Source organism: Neophocaena asiaeorientalis, unplaced genomic scaffold (genome assembly GCF_003031525.2).
Source record: "Neophocaena asiaeorientalis asiaeorientalis breed wild unplaced genomic scaffold, Neophocaena_asiaeorientalis_V1.1 scaffold102, whole genome shotgun sequence".
Taxonomy (NCBI): domain Eukaryota; kingdom Metazoa; phylum Chordata; class Mammalia; order Artiodactyla; family Phocoenidae; genus Neophocaena; species Neophocaena asiaeorientalis.
The window spans coordinates 4477524-4496703 of record NW_020175078.1 but is presented as its reverse complement, the minus strand read 5'-3'; the positions used below and the strand labels follow the sequence as shown (position 1 = coordinate 4496703).

General features: G+C 34.8%; 1 protein-coding gene across 2 annotated transcripts in view; it reads left to right on the top strand.

Moving 5' to 3' along the window:
- RAB3GAP1 (RAB3 GTPase activating protein catalytic subunit 1) overlaps positions 1-19180 on the top strand; it is a 119220-nt gene that overhangs the window by 71516 nt on the left and 28524 nt on the right. For both annotated transcript variants that reach the window (XM_024764103.1, XM_024764104.1), the window contains 9 exons: positions 149-230; positions 4219-4287; positions 5652-5725; positions 7866-7958; positions 8365-8534; positions 10384-10473; positions 11877-12049; positions 13293-13347; positions 14139-14510. In XM_024764103.1, the coding sequence (XP_024619871.1) occupies positions 149-230; positions 4219-4287; positions 5652-5725; positions 7866-7958; positions 8365-8534; positions 10384-10473; positions 11877-12049; positions 13293-13347; positions 14139-14510 (1178 nt within the window). The remainder of the gene's footprint in view (positions 1-148; positions 231-4218; positions 4288-5651; positions 5726-7865; positions 7959-8364; positions 8535-10383; positions 10474-11876; positions 12050-13292; positions 13348-14138; positions 14511-19180) is intronic.

Here is a 19180-nt window from a genome sequence, read left to right as displayed (position 1 = left end):
TATCTGACTGTTCTCTAACTTGCTATATGTATCTTAATGTAGACACTATTAAAACTTTAATTTCTCAAAGGGCTGACCTACCTAGATTTAAATTCTTATTTCTCCATTTTTGGCTAACTTATGGAAAATTTTTTTTTTTCTTGTTTAGATATAGATGCCCTTGTAGGAGGAGAAGTGGGAGGCCTGGAATTTGGCAAGTTACCATTTGGTGCCTGTGAAGATCCTATTAGGTGCGAATTTCATTATATCATTTGAATTATGGGACTTTTACTTTTTAAATTATATTGATGTTGATTTTACTGTGTTTTATAATACTGCAGCCTCCTGGAATGAATGTAGTACTGGAAATAGAGACCTACATGCAACAATCTGTCCATCTTTGTGTTTTTCTCTGTAACTTAAGAAGTAAAAGAGGGTTTAAAGTAATACATAAAATGTACAGAATATAATTTATTGATTATTCCATATAGAAGTGGTTCTTGGTGTACTTTGGGGGAAATATTTTAAATATTGAAAAGCACAGACAATATTTTAGAATTTGGGGTGTCAGAAAGACATTTTTTTTTTTTTTTGGCACGTGGGCTCAGTAGTGGCTCAGGCTCTAGAGCACAGGCTCAGTAGTTGTGGCACACGGGCTTAGTTGCTCCGCAGCATGTGGGATCCTCCCGGACCAGGGCTCGAACCCATGTCCCCTGCATTGGCAGGCAGACTCCCAACCACTGGGCCACCAGGGAAGTCCCCAGACAATATTTTATATAACAAACTTTCATATGTCCATGACCCAGAATTAACAGTTGTTTTCATTTTTCCTGGCCACTGCTTCAAAATACAGAAATTAAGACATAAGTAAGAGACACAAGTGTGACCTTATAGGTTACCCAGTTGCTTTTCTAGAAGAATTACTGAACTTAAAAAAAAACTGTTTCACAAGAAAATGCAGGGGTTGAAAAATTTGGTCACTGATAGCAAAATATTTGGAAAATATAAATGGTGCAGATATAAAAACTGTCTCATTTGTTAAACTATTTGGTTATTTAAAAAATATATTCACATGTATACATATATCTTTAATACTCTCACATAAAGGTAGAAATAATAATACTTTTAACTTAAAAATCATTTAAGGGAGACAATAAAGTGAGTATCTTTTAAAATTGATATTTATTATATGTGCCTGGCACTATACTAAGTAAGGAAGATACCTAAGTAAATAAAACAGACAGTTTCTGCCTTCTTGGCATTTACAGTCTACTTAAAGGAAGTAGACGAACTAATCACCTAAATAAACATACAATTACAAGTTGTGGGATAATTTGAAGGAAAAGTACAGGATGTAATGACAGTAAAGTGAGGAACTAGTTTAGATTGATATGCCATCAGTAAAGTCTTCTCAAAGGAAGTGAAATTTATTCTGAGTGTCAATTAGGGGAGGATTTAGCCGGGCAAAGAGTGAGAGAATGACCATTCCAGGTGGAAGGAACAGCATGTGCAAAGTGCCTTGATGCAGGAAAGAGCTTGGCGAGTTTACTGAAGAAAATAGAAGGTGGCTATCATGGCTAGAATGTAGTGAGCAAGGGAGAAAGGGTGTAAGGTGGATTACAGATATATTTGTGGCCCTCCAACTGGTTCATTTATTTGAATTTCACTTAGGGAATATTTTAGGGGGAGAGAAATAAATTGACCTGGTAGAAATCTGAAGGTTTAATGATTAAATATTTCTTCCAAATTTATATCATGATGTGAAGTCAGTCAGCAAAGGAACAAGTGATTGAAGAAGAACACAGAAATAAGTTGAGGATAAGATGGTGTACATTGGCAGACCATTTAAATCAAACAGTGATTAGCAAATGTTGTGGGCACTGTGCTTTTGAAAAGGCATCTTTGGTAGTGGAAGAGGAAATGAAGAGGCTTTTTCCGGTGTCTTCTCTCCTTGTCAAAGAAATTGTTCTGTAGTTAGAGGGAGAGGAGAGGCCATAGTCATAAAAACTTAGGAACTGAATCTGCAGTTCATACCTAAAAATATTCAGGAGTGTATAGTTTTAAACCTCTAACTATTCATGTCCTCTGATATCACATACTGTTTGTGGTCATTTTTTTTACATTAAAAATTAGTTTTATTTAAAGTAATAAATTCACGTTCAGTGGAAAAAATTTAGATAACGTTAAAAAAGGCAAAAATCATATGTTTAGTAGTCAGGTCAGATTGTTTAGTTGCAAATGGTACTCGTCAACTCTAATTCAAGCAAATAATCAGTTTATTGGAAACGTATTTGGTAACTCAAACTCAGAAGTTTAATTGGGTCCATTGTAGAACTGGGCTCAGAAAATAGGCTTGAGCCAATGGTGACTAGTTGTCTGGTTCATAACCAAGGTTACACTGCATTGTTGTGTAGTGCTGGCCCAGCTCTCACAGTGAATTCCTAACTGTACTTGTAGATTCAGTGTCTCAGACAGGAGTTGCTAGTTAGTCGAGCATCACCAAATATCAGAGAAGTGAAATAATTGGCCCTTTTGGCTTCTGTATTCTACAAACATAAGAAGTGAGTTCAGACTCTAGACAGGAAAAAAACAATCAGTAAATTCATAACCCCCCTAGTCATAGGTGATCACTGACAACAGCTTGTTATATGTGCTTCCAGTATTTTTCATATGCATGAAGTAGGTATATATATGTACATGTTTATGTATATATATGCAACAAGGGCCCCCAACACCACCCTTAGGTTGATTTGCTAGGAAGACTCACAGGACGCAACCATAGTTGTGCTCATGCCTATGATTTATTACAGCAAAAGGATACAATGCAAAAAATGGCAGAGGGAAAAGGCACATAGGGTGAGGTCCAGAGAAAACCAAGGACAAGCTTCCTCTCCCAGTGTAGTCACACAGGACACGTTTAATCCTCCCAGCAATGAACTGTGACATGTATGAAAGGCTGTGTACCAGGGAAGCTCATTAGAGGCTCAACACTTGGGGTTTTTAATCAGAGACTGGTCATGTAGGCACCCTCTGCCTAGCATGTACCAGAAGGAAACCAGATGTTTGCATAAACTGTATTGTTTGCACAGGTAATTTAGGCAGAGTGAGCCATTCTTATCAGGGAAAGGTAGGAATCCTCCTGAAATTCAAGTTTCCAGATGTCAAGCCAGGGGCCAACCTTGCAAGTAGGCCTTTCTAAGTATCAGGCCTGCTATGATAACTCTTTTCTGCACAGTATTTTTGTACATTTTATAAATGTTTGTCATCTTGTACATTTTTTGTGGCTTGTTTTTGATTTTATAATTTCACATGAAAAGTTTCTGAAATTTAATATTCATCTATAATAAGAGGTCAGCAAACTATGACTGGTGGACCAAATCTGGCCAATAGCCTGTTTTTGTATAGGTAATGAGCTAAAAATGCTTTTTATATTTTTAAGGGTTTTAAAAGAAAAAAAACAAGAATATAACAGAAACTACATGGCCCATAAAAAGCCCCAAATACTTACTTTCTGGTCCTTTGTAGAAAAAGTATGCCAATCCCTGATCTGTATCATGGTGTTTTCAAAATTGAGATATAATTTATGTACCATAAAATTCACAATTTTAAAGTATACAATTTAGTGTTTTTAGTGTTTACAGAGTTGTACAGCCATCATCAGTATCTAATTCTGGAACACTTTCATTACCCCCAAAAGAAACCCTTCACCTCTTAACTGTCATCCCCTCCTAGGCTACTTAGGCCCTCTAGCTCTAGACAAATATTAATCTACTTTTTGCCTGTATGGATTTGACTATTCTGGACATTTCATATAGATAGGGTTATACCATATATGACCTTTTGTGTCTGGCTTCTTAGCATGTTTTAGAGGTTCATCCACATTTAGCATGAGTCTGTACATCATTGCTTTTTGTGACTGTATAATATGCCATGGTATGTAATACTACCACATTTTATTTATCCATTCATCAGCTGATAGACATTTGGTTTACTTATACTTTTGGCTATTATGTATAGCATAGTTTTTTCTTGCAGACATTAACTTTATATGAATGTGCTACCGTTTGCTAAACTGGGTGTTTACAGTTTTATTGTATTATAATAATGACCACTTTTAACATATATGTACATCTCTGGTTATTTACTGAAGATACAATTCTAGAAGTAGAATTGTTGAGTCAGGATGTATATATACAGTATTAAAGCTTATGGATATATTCTACGTTTTGTTTATTTTAGTGAACTCCACTTAGCAACTACATGGCCTCACCTGACTGAAGGTATCATTGTGGATAATGATGTTTATTCGTAAGTATGTTAAGAGAGTAGTACATAGAGGTTCACAAACTTCAGTAGAATAAATTAACTGCCAAGTGGTTAGCAATTTTTCTTTGTATCAGTTTCTGATACAGTTGGTTGTTATTTTTCTGTTTTTAAAGATCACTTTTTAGACTGATTGATATGTATTATAGATGTGTTTTAAGCTGTGGACTTTGGAGATAGGGTCCTTAGTTCTGGGAAAATGAGCAATCTGAATCTTACTTGGTTTTAGCAAAGGTGTTTTTAAGCAGTTTGGGATTCAATGCATAATTCTGTTGAACTTTTCTTAGCTGGTAAGAAGCATTTGATAAAGGACTTTGAAGAGATGATGGTTATCAAAATATGTGGGAATAATATTTCATCATTAAATGTCAAATAACAGAACATCCATGTCATATACTCCTGGGCAATACAAAATTGCACAGGAAAAAATTGAAAATTACAGCGAGCGCTATCCTGGAAGAACATGGAGAAGGAGGAACATAATTTTAGTACAGTCTCATGGTTGATGCAGAACAGTGAGAAATAGAAGACTTTTTTTTTAGTAATTAAAATAAATGTGTTGTATTTTCTGACAGTAAAAGTAACATGAACTTTTAAAATCAGATGATTTAGATGAATAAATTAAAAGAAGAAAGTAGGGCTTCCCTGGTGGCGCAGTGGTTGAGATACCCCCAAAAAAAAAAAAAAAAAAAAAAAAAAAAGAAAGTAAAGACTACCTACAATTCCATTACTTAAAAAATAACCAGTTAGCATTTTGGGGGTATATCTTTTTAAGGTATAAATTTATATATTAATTTGCTTCATTCATTTAATACCTTTATTCATTTAATAAATGTAGATCTGTGTTGTCAGTTTTTAAATTGCTGCATTGTATTCCATTAAGTGAATGCACCATAATCTGTTTAACTGAGAAAATGGGGCACTTTTGATCTTGTGGAAATGTTTATAGTTTCTTTTTTTATTAATAAATAATGTAACAAAAAGCAGATTAAAATTATTATGGATTCTTGCTTGTTTCTCATTTCATTTTCTTTATTCCTAAAATGGAATTCTCATTAGATTATCATTGTATGTTGCCTGTCAAGATCATTCTTATGTTTTTTGATTAGTTTGTTTTGTTTTTGTTTTTTCCTTTTGTACTTTTTTTGTCTATGAACTTTGATGTCTTATGGTTTTATTTTTTTTAACTTATCTAAATGGTCTGCATATGAATAACAGTAAGTTTAAGGGAGGCAAAATGGATTGCTTGTCCTTCTATATAATGTTTTTATTAGACTGCATTTTGGTAAATGTATGAGTCTTGCAGATTGCCGTAAATAGGATCTTGTGTTTATTGTTTTGCCTTTTAGTGATTTGGATCCTATTCAGGCTCCCCATTGGTCTGTTAGAGTTCGAAAAGCTGATAATCCTCAGTGTTTGCTAGGTAAGATATTTATGTTCCTTTCCTGAAATAACACAAATCTGTCTCTCCTCCAGATCAGGAACACTGAATGTATTCTTTATTTCACCTATCCAAAAAGTATTTTTTATTTTTATTTTTTTACATTGTGACCTCCTCGGTTAACTCCATTAAAAATAAATCTTTGTCAACAGCAGTGAATCCTTCTAGTTACTCTTGAATAGTACTAGCAGACTTGCTTTCTTGTCATTTGGGTTTTTTTTTTTGCAGTACGCGGGCCTCTTACCGTTGTGGCCTCTCCCACTGCGGAGCACAGGCTCCGGATGCGCAGGCTCAGTGGCCATGGCTCCACGGGCCCAGCCACTCCATGGCATGTGGGATCTTCCCAGACCGGGGCACAAACCCACGTCCCCTGCATTGGCAGGCGGACTCTCAACCACTGAGCCACCAGGGAAGCCCCAAATCTTTTTTCTGATAGAGGAAAAGTGGTGTTAATAATCTTGTACACATCATAGGGATATCTGAAGAAGTCAGTGGAATAACATAAATAGAAAGACTTTAAAAGCTATCCATTGGTATTCAGATCCTATTATTATATCCCATGTCTAGAATTATCTTTCCCTTCCCATTTTTGTAGATAATACCTCTTTCATGAAATCTTCTGAACCTATCTCCTCTTTCCAGTCTTCTTCTGTTATATTTAGTACACATGAAAATTATTTCCTCCATTTCTGTGTTCATCCATGCCACCTTTATTTCATTTAACCTGATAAATTACCGTTCAACTGAGGAGCTACTGATGACAATATTAGGGCATTTCTCTAAAGCATTTTTTTCTTGGGCTCTTTATCATTCATCATGTGCTGTTTATTAAATGCTTATTAGCACTGCCATCTGTGCTAACTATATAATAGTGAATACAAAGATAAGGTAAAATTCCTGCCATCAGTGAATTTGTCTTGGGGTATAGGGAGATAGTAGAGGGTTTATATCAAGAGTTTGAGTTGGATAGACCTTGTTTGAAATCCTAGATCCACCAGTTTGAGCAAGTTTCACAATCTCTTCCAGTGTCAGTCAGATAGAGGTAACAATAGTACATAGTTCAGAGTGTTAGTAAGAGGATCAAATAAGATCATGTGTGTATGTATATCACATTTAACGCAGTGCCTATCTATAATGAGTATTCAATAAATGGTTTCTCTTGTTTAATCATTGATTTACTAAATTATTAAATTTAGTCACTAAATTTCTTCCTAGTTCCTTATTATTCCTCAGCCGCTGACTTTTGTGATAATTACAGAGGACCTTAGAATTAGAAGTATTCTTCTCATTTTAAGCTTCTGCCCCTTAATCTCACCCTGTCTCTTTAACTTTATGTTTATATGACTAGATTATGGGATTATGTAGTCATATACTACAATAAGCTATAGTCATATAGTTTATATGACTAGATTATAGGATTTTCCTACTTGTCTGAAGAGCTCCAGAAAATGTTCCAGGTTTATTCAGAACTAGTTGGTGAATTCTCAAACTTGGATATAATTAGTATATTGTATTGTCTAATAATTTTAGTACTGATGGTTCTTGTTAAGATTTAATTTCTTTGCAAACATATCTCATAGAAGTTCTTTAGAAGATATCACACCTTTTCCCCCTTTCTTATAATGACACAAGCATATCATTAACATGCAGTTGAAGCTGAAATAACTTCATCCTACATGATTTTTTAATCCTGTAGAAACATGTCTTTAGAATTTATTTTTATTTTTCTAGTGGATTCAGAATTCTAGTAGGGTGGCAGCTAGGGAAAGAAGACCACTACATATATATAGTAATATTCTTGTTACTTGTACAACTTAATGAGAATAGATACTATTTGTCTTATTCAGGCAAATAGTAACTGCTTAATATATCAGGTTCAGTTATTTTTTCCTTTCATTCTAGAAGTAATTCTAAGGAAAAACTGTTTTACTATCCTGGGCTATGGAGAGAAAGCAAGACTACCTTTTAAATAGGATTACTTTTTGGATTGGGTAGAAAAACTGAATGGTTCTTTTTCTATCATATCTTAGCTAATAGCTTTTGTGAAAAGACGTACTTTTATTTATAGGACTGATTTCTTTCAGTTACGTTTCAAAAATGAGTAACATTTTTTTCTATGTAGGTGATTTTGTCACTGAGTTTTTTAAAATTTGCCGTCGAAAGGAGTCAACTGATGAGATTCTCGGACGATCCACATTTGAGGAAGAAGGAAGAGGTGACACCTTTCTCTTTTTTTAAAAGTTATTTTCAAATGTTCCAGCAACTTTTCATCTATTTTTCTAATTTGAGTTATGTTGGGGAAGCAAGTTTTGATGAACTAGGCAGCTACCATTTTCTCCAGGCTATATATACCCTGAGTTAAAACATTGTGTGATTAATAAGTTCTTTCCACCAAAAATGTAAGATATTTTGAAAAGAGGTTAATTTTGAAGTTCCCTGGGCAGAAATTATGTTACAACTTTGTCAATCATGCATCTATATAAAGCTAAACATGTGTATTAGTAAAAAGTCACTAATGAAAAGAGTGACTTAAAATATTCTGTACAGTCATCAGTTTATTCATCACTTTAACCTGCCAAGGTTGGTGATATAATATGTATTCATTTCTATTCTTTTTATAGAAGCTGCTGATATAACTCATGCTTTGTCAAAGTTGACAGAGCCTGCACCGGTTCCAATTCATAAATTATCAGTTTCAAATATGGTACACACTGCAAAGAAGAAAATACAAAAACAGAGAGGTGTAGAAGAATCACCACTGAATAATGATGTCCTCAATACAATTCTCTTGGTAAACTAAATGTAATGTTTTTATATGTCTATATGCACACTCATTTATTCATTATCTATTCAGTCCCATCTATGTGGCAGGCACTGGATTGGGAATATAAAATGAGTAAAACATCGTCTCCACGATGAGTTCCCACTAGTGTAGTGGGAAGAAGGAAAGTAAATAGTAGTTACAGTACCATGTTACATGTGAGAATTCTGGCAAAGGGGCTGTGAGAACACGGCAGAGGGTGCATCTGTCTCTGTCGGAGCAGTGGGGATCAGGGAAAGCTTCATAAAGAGGGACAGAAGGTTTAGAAGCAGAGGAATAGCAGAAGCCTGAGAGAGCATGTTGGACAGTTTGGTGTATGGCAGGGTACTTCCCAGAGGGTGGCCAGGGACAAGGAGAGTAGGAGGTAACCTGCCATGTTGAAGCACTGGGCTTCATCTTAACAGTTTAATGCCATTTTAAGCAGAAGGTTGACATGATCAGAATGGTGTTCTCGAAAACTTTCTTTCACAACAGTCCAGAGAAAACTTCATAGCGAGTACTAGAAGGGGCTAGGGTGTCCCCTAGGTATAGGGTGGTGGAACAGGCCTGGCCTAGGAGCCATACACAGGGTTTAATCCTGACTTATGGTATGACTTTGAACAAGCCATTTAACTTCACTTTCTTCATTTGAAATGAGTCTAATGAAAACCTGGGAGATTGTTGTGAGTACTAAAGGACCTTCTGTTACACTGCATAAAATAGGCCTTTGCTAGGTGATAGCTGCTCTTACTATAATTGTAGTTATAATCGTACTTCTGGCAATTTGTGCACTGAGACGTTCTTGGGAAAAACCTTCAAGAGTAGTGCAATGAAAAGAATATAGGACTTGAAAACTTGATGTTAATCTTATCCCTGCTGTTTACCTGAGCAAGACTTTTAGCCACATTTTTAGTTTGTATATTTGTAAGATGTGGGCACTGATACGTAGCTCACGTAGTGGTAGGAGAATAGGATACTGTTTGTAAATGTGCTTAGTAGTGGAGGTTGGCACTTGGTAGTTCCTCTCATTTAAAAAAGTCTGTTTAGCATGTTCTGTAATATGTGGCAAAGTATGCATAGTAAAAGGAATTACAAATCAGCAGTACCACAAAGCACTTGGGAGGAATAGTGATAAAAGGATTGAAAGTAAATTTCTGTAGAGAAGGCCCCTTCTTGAGAATGTATCCTTAGAGATTTTATTCCAATTATATAGCTTTTTACCACTTCTCCACACCCTCTCTCACACACAGACACACATACACACACACACACTCCCTCACACATGTTAACAGAAATCATGTGGAAAGGATACATGAGTCATTACAGGTTTAGTCTGCTTCCCACTTTCTATGGGTATCTCGTAAGATAAAATTACAGGTCTTTAATATCATACTTGTAGCATTTCATATATAAAAACCCATGGATGATTCTTCTCTACAGAGCCTCATGAATGTTTGGGTGTTTTAAAATTTTCTTTTATAATTTTGTCTTTTTAATAACAACGTTAAAAAAAATTTAATGACATTGGATGAGCCTGAAATCATAGTGAAGAGATTCTGGTTTTACATTCTGTAAACTAAACAATTCACAGAACCAGGTGGTTACACATTCAAGAAAAATCTGATTTTAAAATTGACTAGTCACTGAAACAGTGTATTTTTGAAGAAAAATAGAAAATGTTTGAGATATTGTAGAACTAACTGGGCAGTACAGTAAGAGCATTCTCATCATTTTAAAAACAAAACCATTAAAAAGTCAGTGTTTATATGAGTTACAAAAGTCAACAAAATGAGAAATTTTGTTGAAGATGTGATTATTTTCTTTCTTCCTCCCTCCTAAGTTCTTATTCCCTGATGCTGCTTCTGAGAAACTGTTAGATGGGACTTCTTCAACAGACAACAGTAATCCTCCATTAGAGAGTGAAGAATATGTAAGTTAATTAATATTAAAATATTTTATTTATTAAAAAATTTTAAAAATTTGTTTTATTTATTTTTGGCTGCATTGGGTCTTCGCTGCTGCGTGCAGCCTTTCTCTAGTTGTGGCGAGCGGGGACTGCTTTTCGTTGCAGTGTGCGGGCTTCTCATTGGGATGGCTTGTCTTGTTGCAGAGCACAGGCTCTAGGTGTGTGGGCTTCAGTAGTTGTGGCACGTGGGCTCAGTAGTTGTGGCTCACGGTCTCTAGAGCGCAGGCCCAGTAGCTATGGCTCATGGGCGTAGTTGCTCTGCAGCACATGGGATCTTCCTGGACTAGGGCTTGAACCTCTGTCCCCTGTATTGGCAGGCGGATTCTTAACCACTGTACCACCAGGGGAGCCCTAAAATATTTTAAATGCATTGAATTTCTAGGGGTTTTGCTATATTTCTAGCAACAGTCATGAAATCTAGTTCACAACAATGACTACTGTAAATAGTTTTATAGCTCTACATCTGTCATTTAAGCTTTCTTTTCTCAATTTATCAAAGACTTGGATGAGGAAAACGTGAAAATTTTCTAGCACTCACTATAAAGCTTTCTCTGTTTTGAAACAGGGATCTTTTTATTTTAAAAATCACCTTAGTAAAACTTGAGTGAAGATGATATCATGGCCTTCATTCAGACAATGCCCTACTATAGAATATTGGCATAGATATATATTTTGGGTAGGAGAACTTTTCTGGAAACAGTGAAAAAATAACAAATATATTGTGCATGGTTATAGGATTGCCTTCATTTTACACTTTTCATAAATCATCAAATTTTGCAGCAGATTCTTCTTTGCATTTCAAAACTGGACAGAGAGTGGAAAATTCTTTAATGAAGTGACATGTAAAATGAAGTAGAATTTTCATGGTTTCCTCTTTCAAGTCTTTGATAAATTGAAAAATGAGAGTTTAAGTGACAGGTGTGCAGATATATCAAATTGTTAACAATAGTTATTTTGGGGAAGTGATTTCATCAACTGAGGAGGAAAAGTAGGCTTTACATTTTCAGTTTATACAGTTCTGATTTTATGTTTTTGATTTTGACAAGTGGGTACTCATTTGTAATTAAAAGATTTTTATAACAACACATGAAATTTGGAATATATCTTAAAGATTCCACAGAAGAAATTGAAGGCTATAACTTTAGGCTCACTAAACTATAGCTTCACTTTTTGATACTTATAGAGATCTTGAAAACATGGAGCTGCCTAAGAACAATTTAGGCAATAATGTATTAGACATTTGATAAAAGCAGGTTTGGTAGGATAGATTAATTTCAGTATTAAAATCTCTACCTACACAGTTTTTGATTATACATGTAAATATGTTGTTAACAAGTTTTGCTTTGTTTCTGTTTTGTTAAATTTAGAATCTCTACAATCAGTTCAAATCTGCACCATCTGATAGTTTAACATACAAATTGGCTTTGTGTCTTTGTATGATCAATTTCTACCATGGAGGACTGAAAGGAGTGGCACATCTCTGGCAGGAGTTTGTTCTTGAAATGCGTTTCAGATGGGAGAACAACTTTCTGATTCCAGGGTAATAATTTCAGTTTCCAGCTTTAGAGATAGGATTTTTGTTTGTTCGCAAAATTTGACTTTTGACCCATTAATTCTCCTCTTCTAGGAAATCTGCCCTAAGAAAGTGGTAAGAAACTTAGGACACGATTTCTGTTCAGAGGTATTCACTGCAGCAAATTTATAATAGGAAAAAAAAAAGTTAACCTAAATATCAAACATTAAAGAATGGTTAAATAAATCATGATATGTCTCTATAATGGAAAGTTTTTTTCCCAAGAATCTCTAATAACATAGAAAGTGGTCACGATATTTGTAGTAAAGTAGAATATAGTGTTATGTATACAGAGTGCTTTCAACTATGCTTTCGATTATGCTGATAGAGAATACTGAAAATATATAGAATGTATATAGAAATATGTATAGAAAAATAATTGGAAAGAAATACAACCAGATGTTAACAGTAGTTTTCCCAGGTGTGAATTATGTTTTTATTTTGCTCTTTATACATTTGTGTATACATTTGTGTTCTAAATCTTCTGTCATGAACATACATTTTTATAGTTGGAGGGAAAAAAACATCTTTAAAGTTCATAAGTTCAGGTATTAGACATTACCTGTAATTTTTGGGTATAATTTATACTGACATTTCATTTAAAGAGTTTAGTTAGCATATATGTTTTTACTGCATAGGTTACTGCCCATTTACCTGTGCTACTCAAACTAAGGGAGGAGAGTCATGATATAAGTAATATAAAGTGGTATTTGATCCAAAAATGTTTACTCTTGGGTCATTTGCCAGCCTCTGCTTAGCTGGATTCTCTCTTGGCTGATTACTGGGAACCTAGTGATCTAGCCTAGGGGCAGTCCAGGCTCCCTTTAGCAAAAGAGAGGTGGAGATCAATGGATTTTATATTGAGAATCCACCATGATTGAGAAATGAATATATAATATAATCTCTTTTGTAAGGCATGAAATACTACATGCTAGCTACTTCCTAGGGTGAATTTCTAGGCTTTAAAATTTTTTTCAAGTTTCTGTTAGCTTGAGAGCTATCACTAGTTTGCTGTTAGTGTTGGTGAATTATGGACTAGGGGGATAAAATAAATTTTGATCTTTTAATTTTATTTGGTCCATCTCAGTCGCCTTATCTATAGAAACCTAGTTTTGATTTATCAATGTGGCTAAAATATAAAAAAAGTATAAAAATATGAATATCTGAAGCAATTTTACTAAGCTGTTTTTCCCATTACTTTATTTGATAGATTAGCAAGTGGACCCCCAGATCTAAGATGTTGTTTACTGCATCAGAAACTACAGGTAAAGATTTCCCAGTGACAGTATATAAATGTGGTCTTGGTTCAATCGGAGCGTATTCTGATATTAAATGTGATAATGGATTATAGGCTATTCTCATTGTGGTGCTGTAGGTTACTTAAGTCATTGTCATTCACAACAAGGTCCAGGGAAAGGGTGGAGAATGAAAATAAAATATTCAAGTAGTGGATAGATTTTTATTTTACTGTAACTGTCACTGACGGAACGGCTATTTCCTCAGTCCTTGTCCTCCCCGAGGAAAAACTTCAGTCGAGAGACATAGAGCAGTTTTAAGCAGCAGAAGTTTTATTAAGCAAAGCGGAAGTACACTCCTGAGAAAGGATGAGAGCGGGCTGTCTGGAAACCAGAAGCCATCCTGCAGTGGGGCTAGGGTTGGTTTTCAGGCGGAAAGTCCCTTCGTGTGTCATTTGACTGACAAGTTGATTGACAGCTTTAGGTTACGTAACTTTTCTCCTTGTGTGCAGGCGCTTAACGCATAAGCACCCAAGTGAAACCTATGGGCGTGTGGGGAAAACTGTAGTGCGCATTTATTACAAATACGGCAAAATGAGCCTTGGTGCTCCTGCGCCAACCTATGCTGGTGGGTTTTATCTAGGTTGGTTGTAATAAGGCTGGAAACTTAGCAGTCCTTGACCACAAAAGGGAGGATCTCTGGGCATGTTCTGATCACTGGTGTCCAGGTTGGTGAGAGAAGGATGACCCTGTCCAGAATGGGGCAGGAACCTGCTTGTCTGACTAACTGCCTAACATTTCAAATATGAATGTTTTTTCAGATGTTAAATTGTTGTATTGAACGAAAGAAGGCACGTGATGAGGGAAGAAAGACAAGTCCTTCAGATAATGTAACTAATACATATTCAGGGGATGCTGGAAAATCTGGAGACCAGCTGGGGCCAGACAATCTAAAAGATACGGATAAGGAAAAGGGAGAGGTGGGAAAATCATGGGATTCTTGGAGTGACAGCGAGGAAGAATTTTTTGAATGCCTAAGTGATACTGAAGAACTTAAGGGAAATGGACAAGAGAGTGGCAAGAAAGGAGGACCTAAGGAGATGGCAAGTTTAAAGCCAGAAGGACGACTCCATCAGCATGGGAAACTTAATCTGCTACATAATGGAGAACCTCTATATATTCCAGTGACCCAGGTAGGACATGGACTGGTTCTTTAAGTTTTATTTTTTGTTGGTTATGTAACTTCATCCTAGTAAGAAATAATTGCTTTGGGTAGAGGCAATTCTTTAAACAGTTCTATGTTCAGAGATCTATAAATTTGACTTTTGGGGCTTTTAGGTCTACTATTTGTACAACTGAGAAATGTTTTGAAGTTTCAGTAGATCGTAGCTCATCATGTATAAGGTGATCTATTAGTTCATCTTAAACTTAGTGGTGGGTACTCAGATGTTTAAAAAAACAAAATCCAAAAATATTGGAAGAACAAAAGTAAAAGTTCTTTAATTATATAATTAGTTTTTATCTGTTCTAATATGCAGTTTGAATCCATTTTATACCATTAGGAAGTAGAATAGCAACAACTCAAAACCTAAGGAAGAGCAATAGTTTTTGTTGGGTTTTTTTGCATAGGTAATAAGTGAATACATTTTATTGTGAAAAACTCAACCTAGAAAAAGTAAAAGCCACCACCCCTTAATTCCAATTATTATCTGTAGAAGTAACCACTATTATTGGTTTGGGTTATAATTTCTTACACCTGTTTCTATGCTTTGATGTATGTATGTGTATGCATATGATACATAGTTTTGTGGATTTTTAAAAATGTGTGCATTGGTGTGTAGTTTTTTAACCTAATGTGTCTTGAAGATCTCTTCATGTCATTACATGTAGATCTACTTCATCTCTTTAGCTGCTATGTAATATTCCACGGCATGGAAGAGTGATAAGCTTATTGAACCATTACCCTCTTCATGCACAATGTTTTTTGCAGCTTATTGCTATTACAGTGCTACAGTAATGTAGTAGATTCTTGTAGTTTTTCATATATTATGTGTTCACATATGAGTGTTTCTCTAAGGAAGAAATGAGAAATGGAATTTCTAGAAAAACAGATATATAAGCTATAAAATTCCTCTTCAAAAGGGCTGCACCTATTTTATACCCTGTCATTGATGAATACAGGAGTAAGGGAATAACATTCTCTCCCCAACTTTCCTTTTACACTTTCTTCCTCCATAAATATGTATTGAGTGTCTAATATATGCCAACCACTGTCTTAGGCCTTAGAATTTTAGTAGCAAACTATATAGTAAGGTTCTTGCACTCACGTTACTTGTATTCATATTTAATTTAATTTTTTTTAATTGACATTACCAGTCAAACAAATTTTTGCCAATACGATGGGCAAAAGTGGTACCTCAGTGTTCTAGATTGTAATTCCCTGATTTTTGATGAACCTAAGTATCTTTTAATATGTTTATGCCATCCTTTCCTGTGAATTGCATTCCATTTTTCTTTTAGGTTGCTGTCCTATTCTTATTGATTTATATGAGTCCTTCATATATTAGATATAAATCCTCTGTTATATACATTGTGTATGTTTTCTCCTAGTTATTTTTAAAACATTCGTTTACTTATCTATTGAGTTAATTATAACTAAATAAAGTGCACAGATCTTAAGTGTACAGCTTGGTGAGTTTTTTCATATTTAAAAACCCATGTAAAACTAATAGAATGTTATATGTCAATTATATCTCAATAAAAAAATTAACTCAGAAAAATAAAAAATATAAAAATAAAAACTCATGTAACTACCACCCATATCAAGATATAGAAAATTCTCAATATCCTAGAACAGCAATAATCAGTAGAACTTTCTGTGAAGATGGACATGTATATTTTCTGTGTTCTCTAGTACTATAGCCTTATCTGTATGAGTGCTTGAAGTGTGGCTAGTGCAACTAAGGAACTGAATTTTTAATTTAATCTTTTAAAATTTAAATAGACAGATGTATTGAGTACTCCCCTCCAGGTAATTCTTTTTTCTAACTTATATCAGCATAGGTTAGTTTTGTCAATTTTTGGATATCATAAATGTAATCATACTTTGCTTGCTCTTTTGTATATGAATGGAATTATGTACTCTTGTGTTGTGCTTTTTTATTTAACAACCGTCTGTGAGATTCATCTATGTCATTATATGAATCAGTATTTATGCATATTGTATTACTTTATAGTATTCTGTTATATGAATGTGCCACTCAATTCTTATTGCTTACCCATTCACCTGCTGATGCAATTTGAGTTGTTTACAGTTTGAGCTATTATAAACAAATGAAAATTCTTATGTGTCTTTTGGTGAACATACTCATTTTCTTTTGGATATATTCTTAAGAGTAGAATTGTTGGGCCATGTGGTAGCAATATGTTTGAGTTTTAGTAGATATTGCTAAACAGTCTCCCAAAGTGGTTGAACTAATTTACATTCCCTCCAACAATGCATAATAATTGTGGTTTATTCCACATAATCTCTTACATTTGGTGTGTCAGGGGTCCCAACACCACTCCCAGGTTTGGTGATTTTCTTGGAGGACTCACAGGACTCAGTATATAGTCATGCTCACAGCTGTAACTTAATAGAGCAAAGGGACACAAAGCAAAATCAGTGAAAGGAAATGGCACATGGGACAAAGTTCAGAGGATATCAAGCACAAGCTTCCAAGAGTCTCCTCGCAGTACAGTCACACAAGATGCACTTAACTCCACAACTGATTGTGACCACATGTGAAATGTTATCTACCAGGGAAACTTGTCAGAGGCTCAGTGCTCAGGGTTTTTTTTTTTACTGGGGCCTGGTCACAAAGCACCCTCTGCCTAGCATGTGCCAAAATTCCAGACTCCCAGAAGGAAAGCAGGTATTCAGCATAAACCATATTGTTTGCACAAAGAGTTTACACATAGTGAACCATTTTTATCAGTTTGGAGGATGGTGGGACTCTGCCAGGATCCAGGTTCCCAGAAGCCAGCCGAGGGCCAACTTTGCAAACAGGCCTTTCTGAGGATAATAGTCTAAGGCCTGCTATGTTAACTCTTCTCTGTACACTTGATAATTTCAGTCATTTTAATTTTTGCCTTTCTGAGGGGTATGTAGTAGTATCTCATGTTTTCACATTTCCCTGATGAATAATGACACTGAACACATATTCATATATCTATTGCCCACTTGGATATTTTCTTGGTCAAGTGCCTGTTCAAGACCTTTACCTATTTTTTCAAAATTAGTCGTCTTTTTCCCTATTGCTTTGTAGGAATTCTTCATATATTCTGAGTTCTGAAGTGTATATATCTGTATCTGTCTGTCTGTCTATCTATAACAAATAATTTCTCCTAGTTGGTGGCTCGCCTATTCACTTTCTTAATGATGCCTTTTGTTGAATAGGTATTTTTAATAAGGTCTGATCTACCACTATTTTTCTTATGTGGATACTGCTTTTGTCTCCTGTTAAGAAATTAACTACCCCAAGGTCCTGGAGATATTCTCTTGTGTTTTCTTCTGGAAGCTTTATGGTTTTACCTATCACATTTATGTTTGTGATCCACCTCAAATTGACTGTGTTTGGTGTGTGGAAGAGATTAAGATTCTCTTTTTTCTGTAAGGGTGTACAGTTGTGTTCCAGCACCATTATTCAGAAGACCTGCCTTTTCCCATGGAGTGGCAGTGACATCTTCGTTGTAAATCAAGTGATTATATGTGTGTTGGTCTCTTTCTGGACTATTTATTCTGTTAGTCTCTTTGTTTATCCTTGTGCCAGTAATGTACTGTCCTTATTACTATAGTTTTATAAAAATCTTTCTATCTTGTAGTTTAAATCTTCTAACTTTGTTCTTTAAGATTATCTTGACTCTTCTTTTCCTTTTTATGTAAATTTGGGAAACTGTTTGTCAGTTTCCACACATAAAATAATCCTGCTGGGATTTTAATTCATATTGTATCAAATTAGATTTAGAATTAACATTGCATTGCATTGGAGAGAATTGATATCTTAACAGTATTGAGTCTTGTGACCATGAAATGTCTTTCATTTTATTGATGTTCCTTTTACTTTCCCTTATCAGTGTTTTTTAGTTTTTAATGTAGAGGTTTTGCATATCTTTTATTAAATTTATGTCAAAATATAATATTTGTAATTTTTCACATATTTTAAATGGTATTTTTAAATTTCATTTAAAAACATTTTCCCTGATATGTAGAAATAGTTTATTATTGTATATTGACCTTGAATCTAACAATCTTATTACATTCACTTACTGTTTCTAGTATATTTGGAGCTTTCTATACACACAGTCATGTTATCTGTTAATAGACAATTTGAATTTTGATTTTCTGGCCTGTACATTTTTTAATTCTTCTTCATTTCCTATTGTACTGGCTAGGACCTCAGGTACAGTGTTGAACAGTGGACATCCTCCTCTTGTTCCCAGTCTCAGAAGGAAAGCATGTGATAATCTTTGAGTGTATCTGGTGTAGGTATCATTTATCATATGAAGGAAATTTTCTCCTATTCCTAGTTTCTGAGAGTTTTTTTCATGATCAGGTATTGTATTTTATCAAATGTTTGTCCTGCATATTGAGGTAATCATAAGATAATTGTCAGTTCTAAATGAAATAGTGAGTTTTAAATATGATAAGTGAATGATACCATGTCTAGTCCAAAATAAGTACTCAATTTTTGGCTATTCTTTTTTTTTTTTTAAATTGGAGTAAAATTGCTTTACAATGTTGTGTTAGTTTCTGCTGTACAATGAAGTGAATCAGCTATATGTATACCTATATCCCCTCCCTCTTGGACCTCCCTCCCACCCC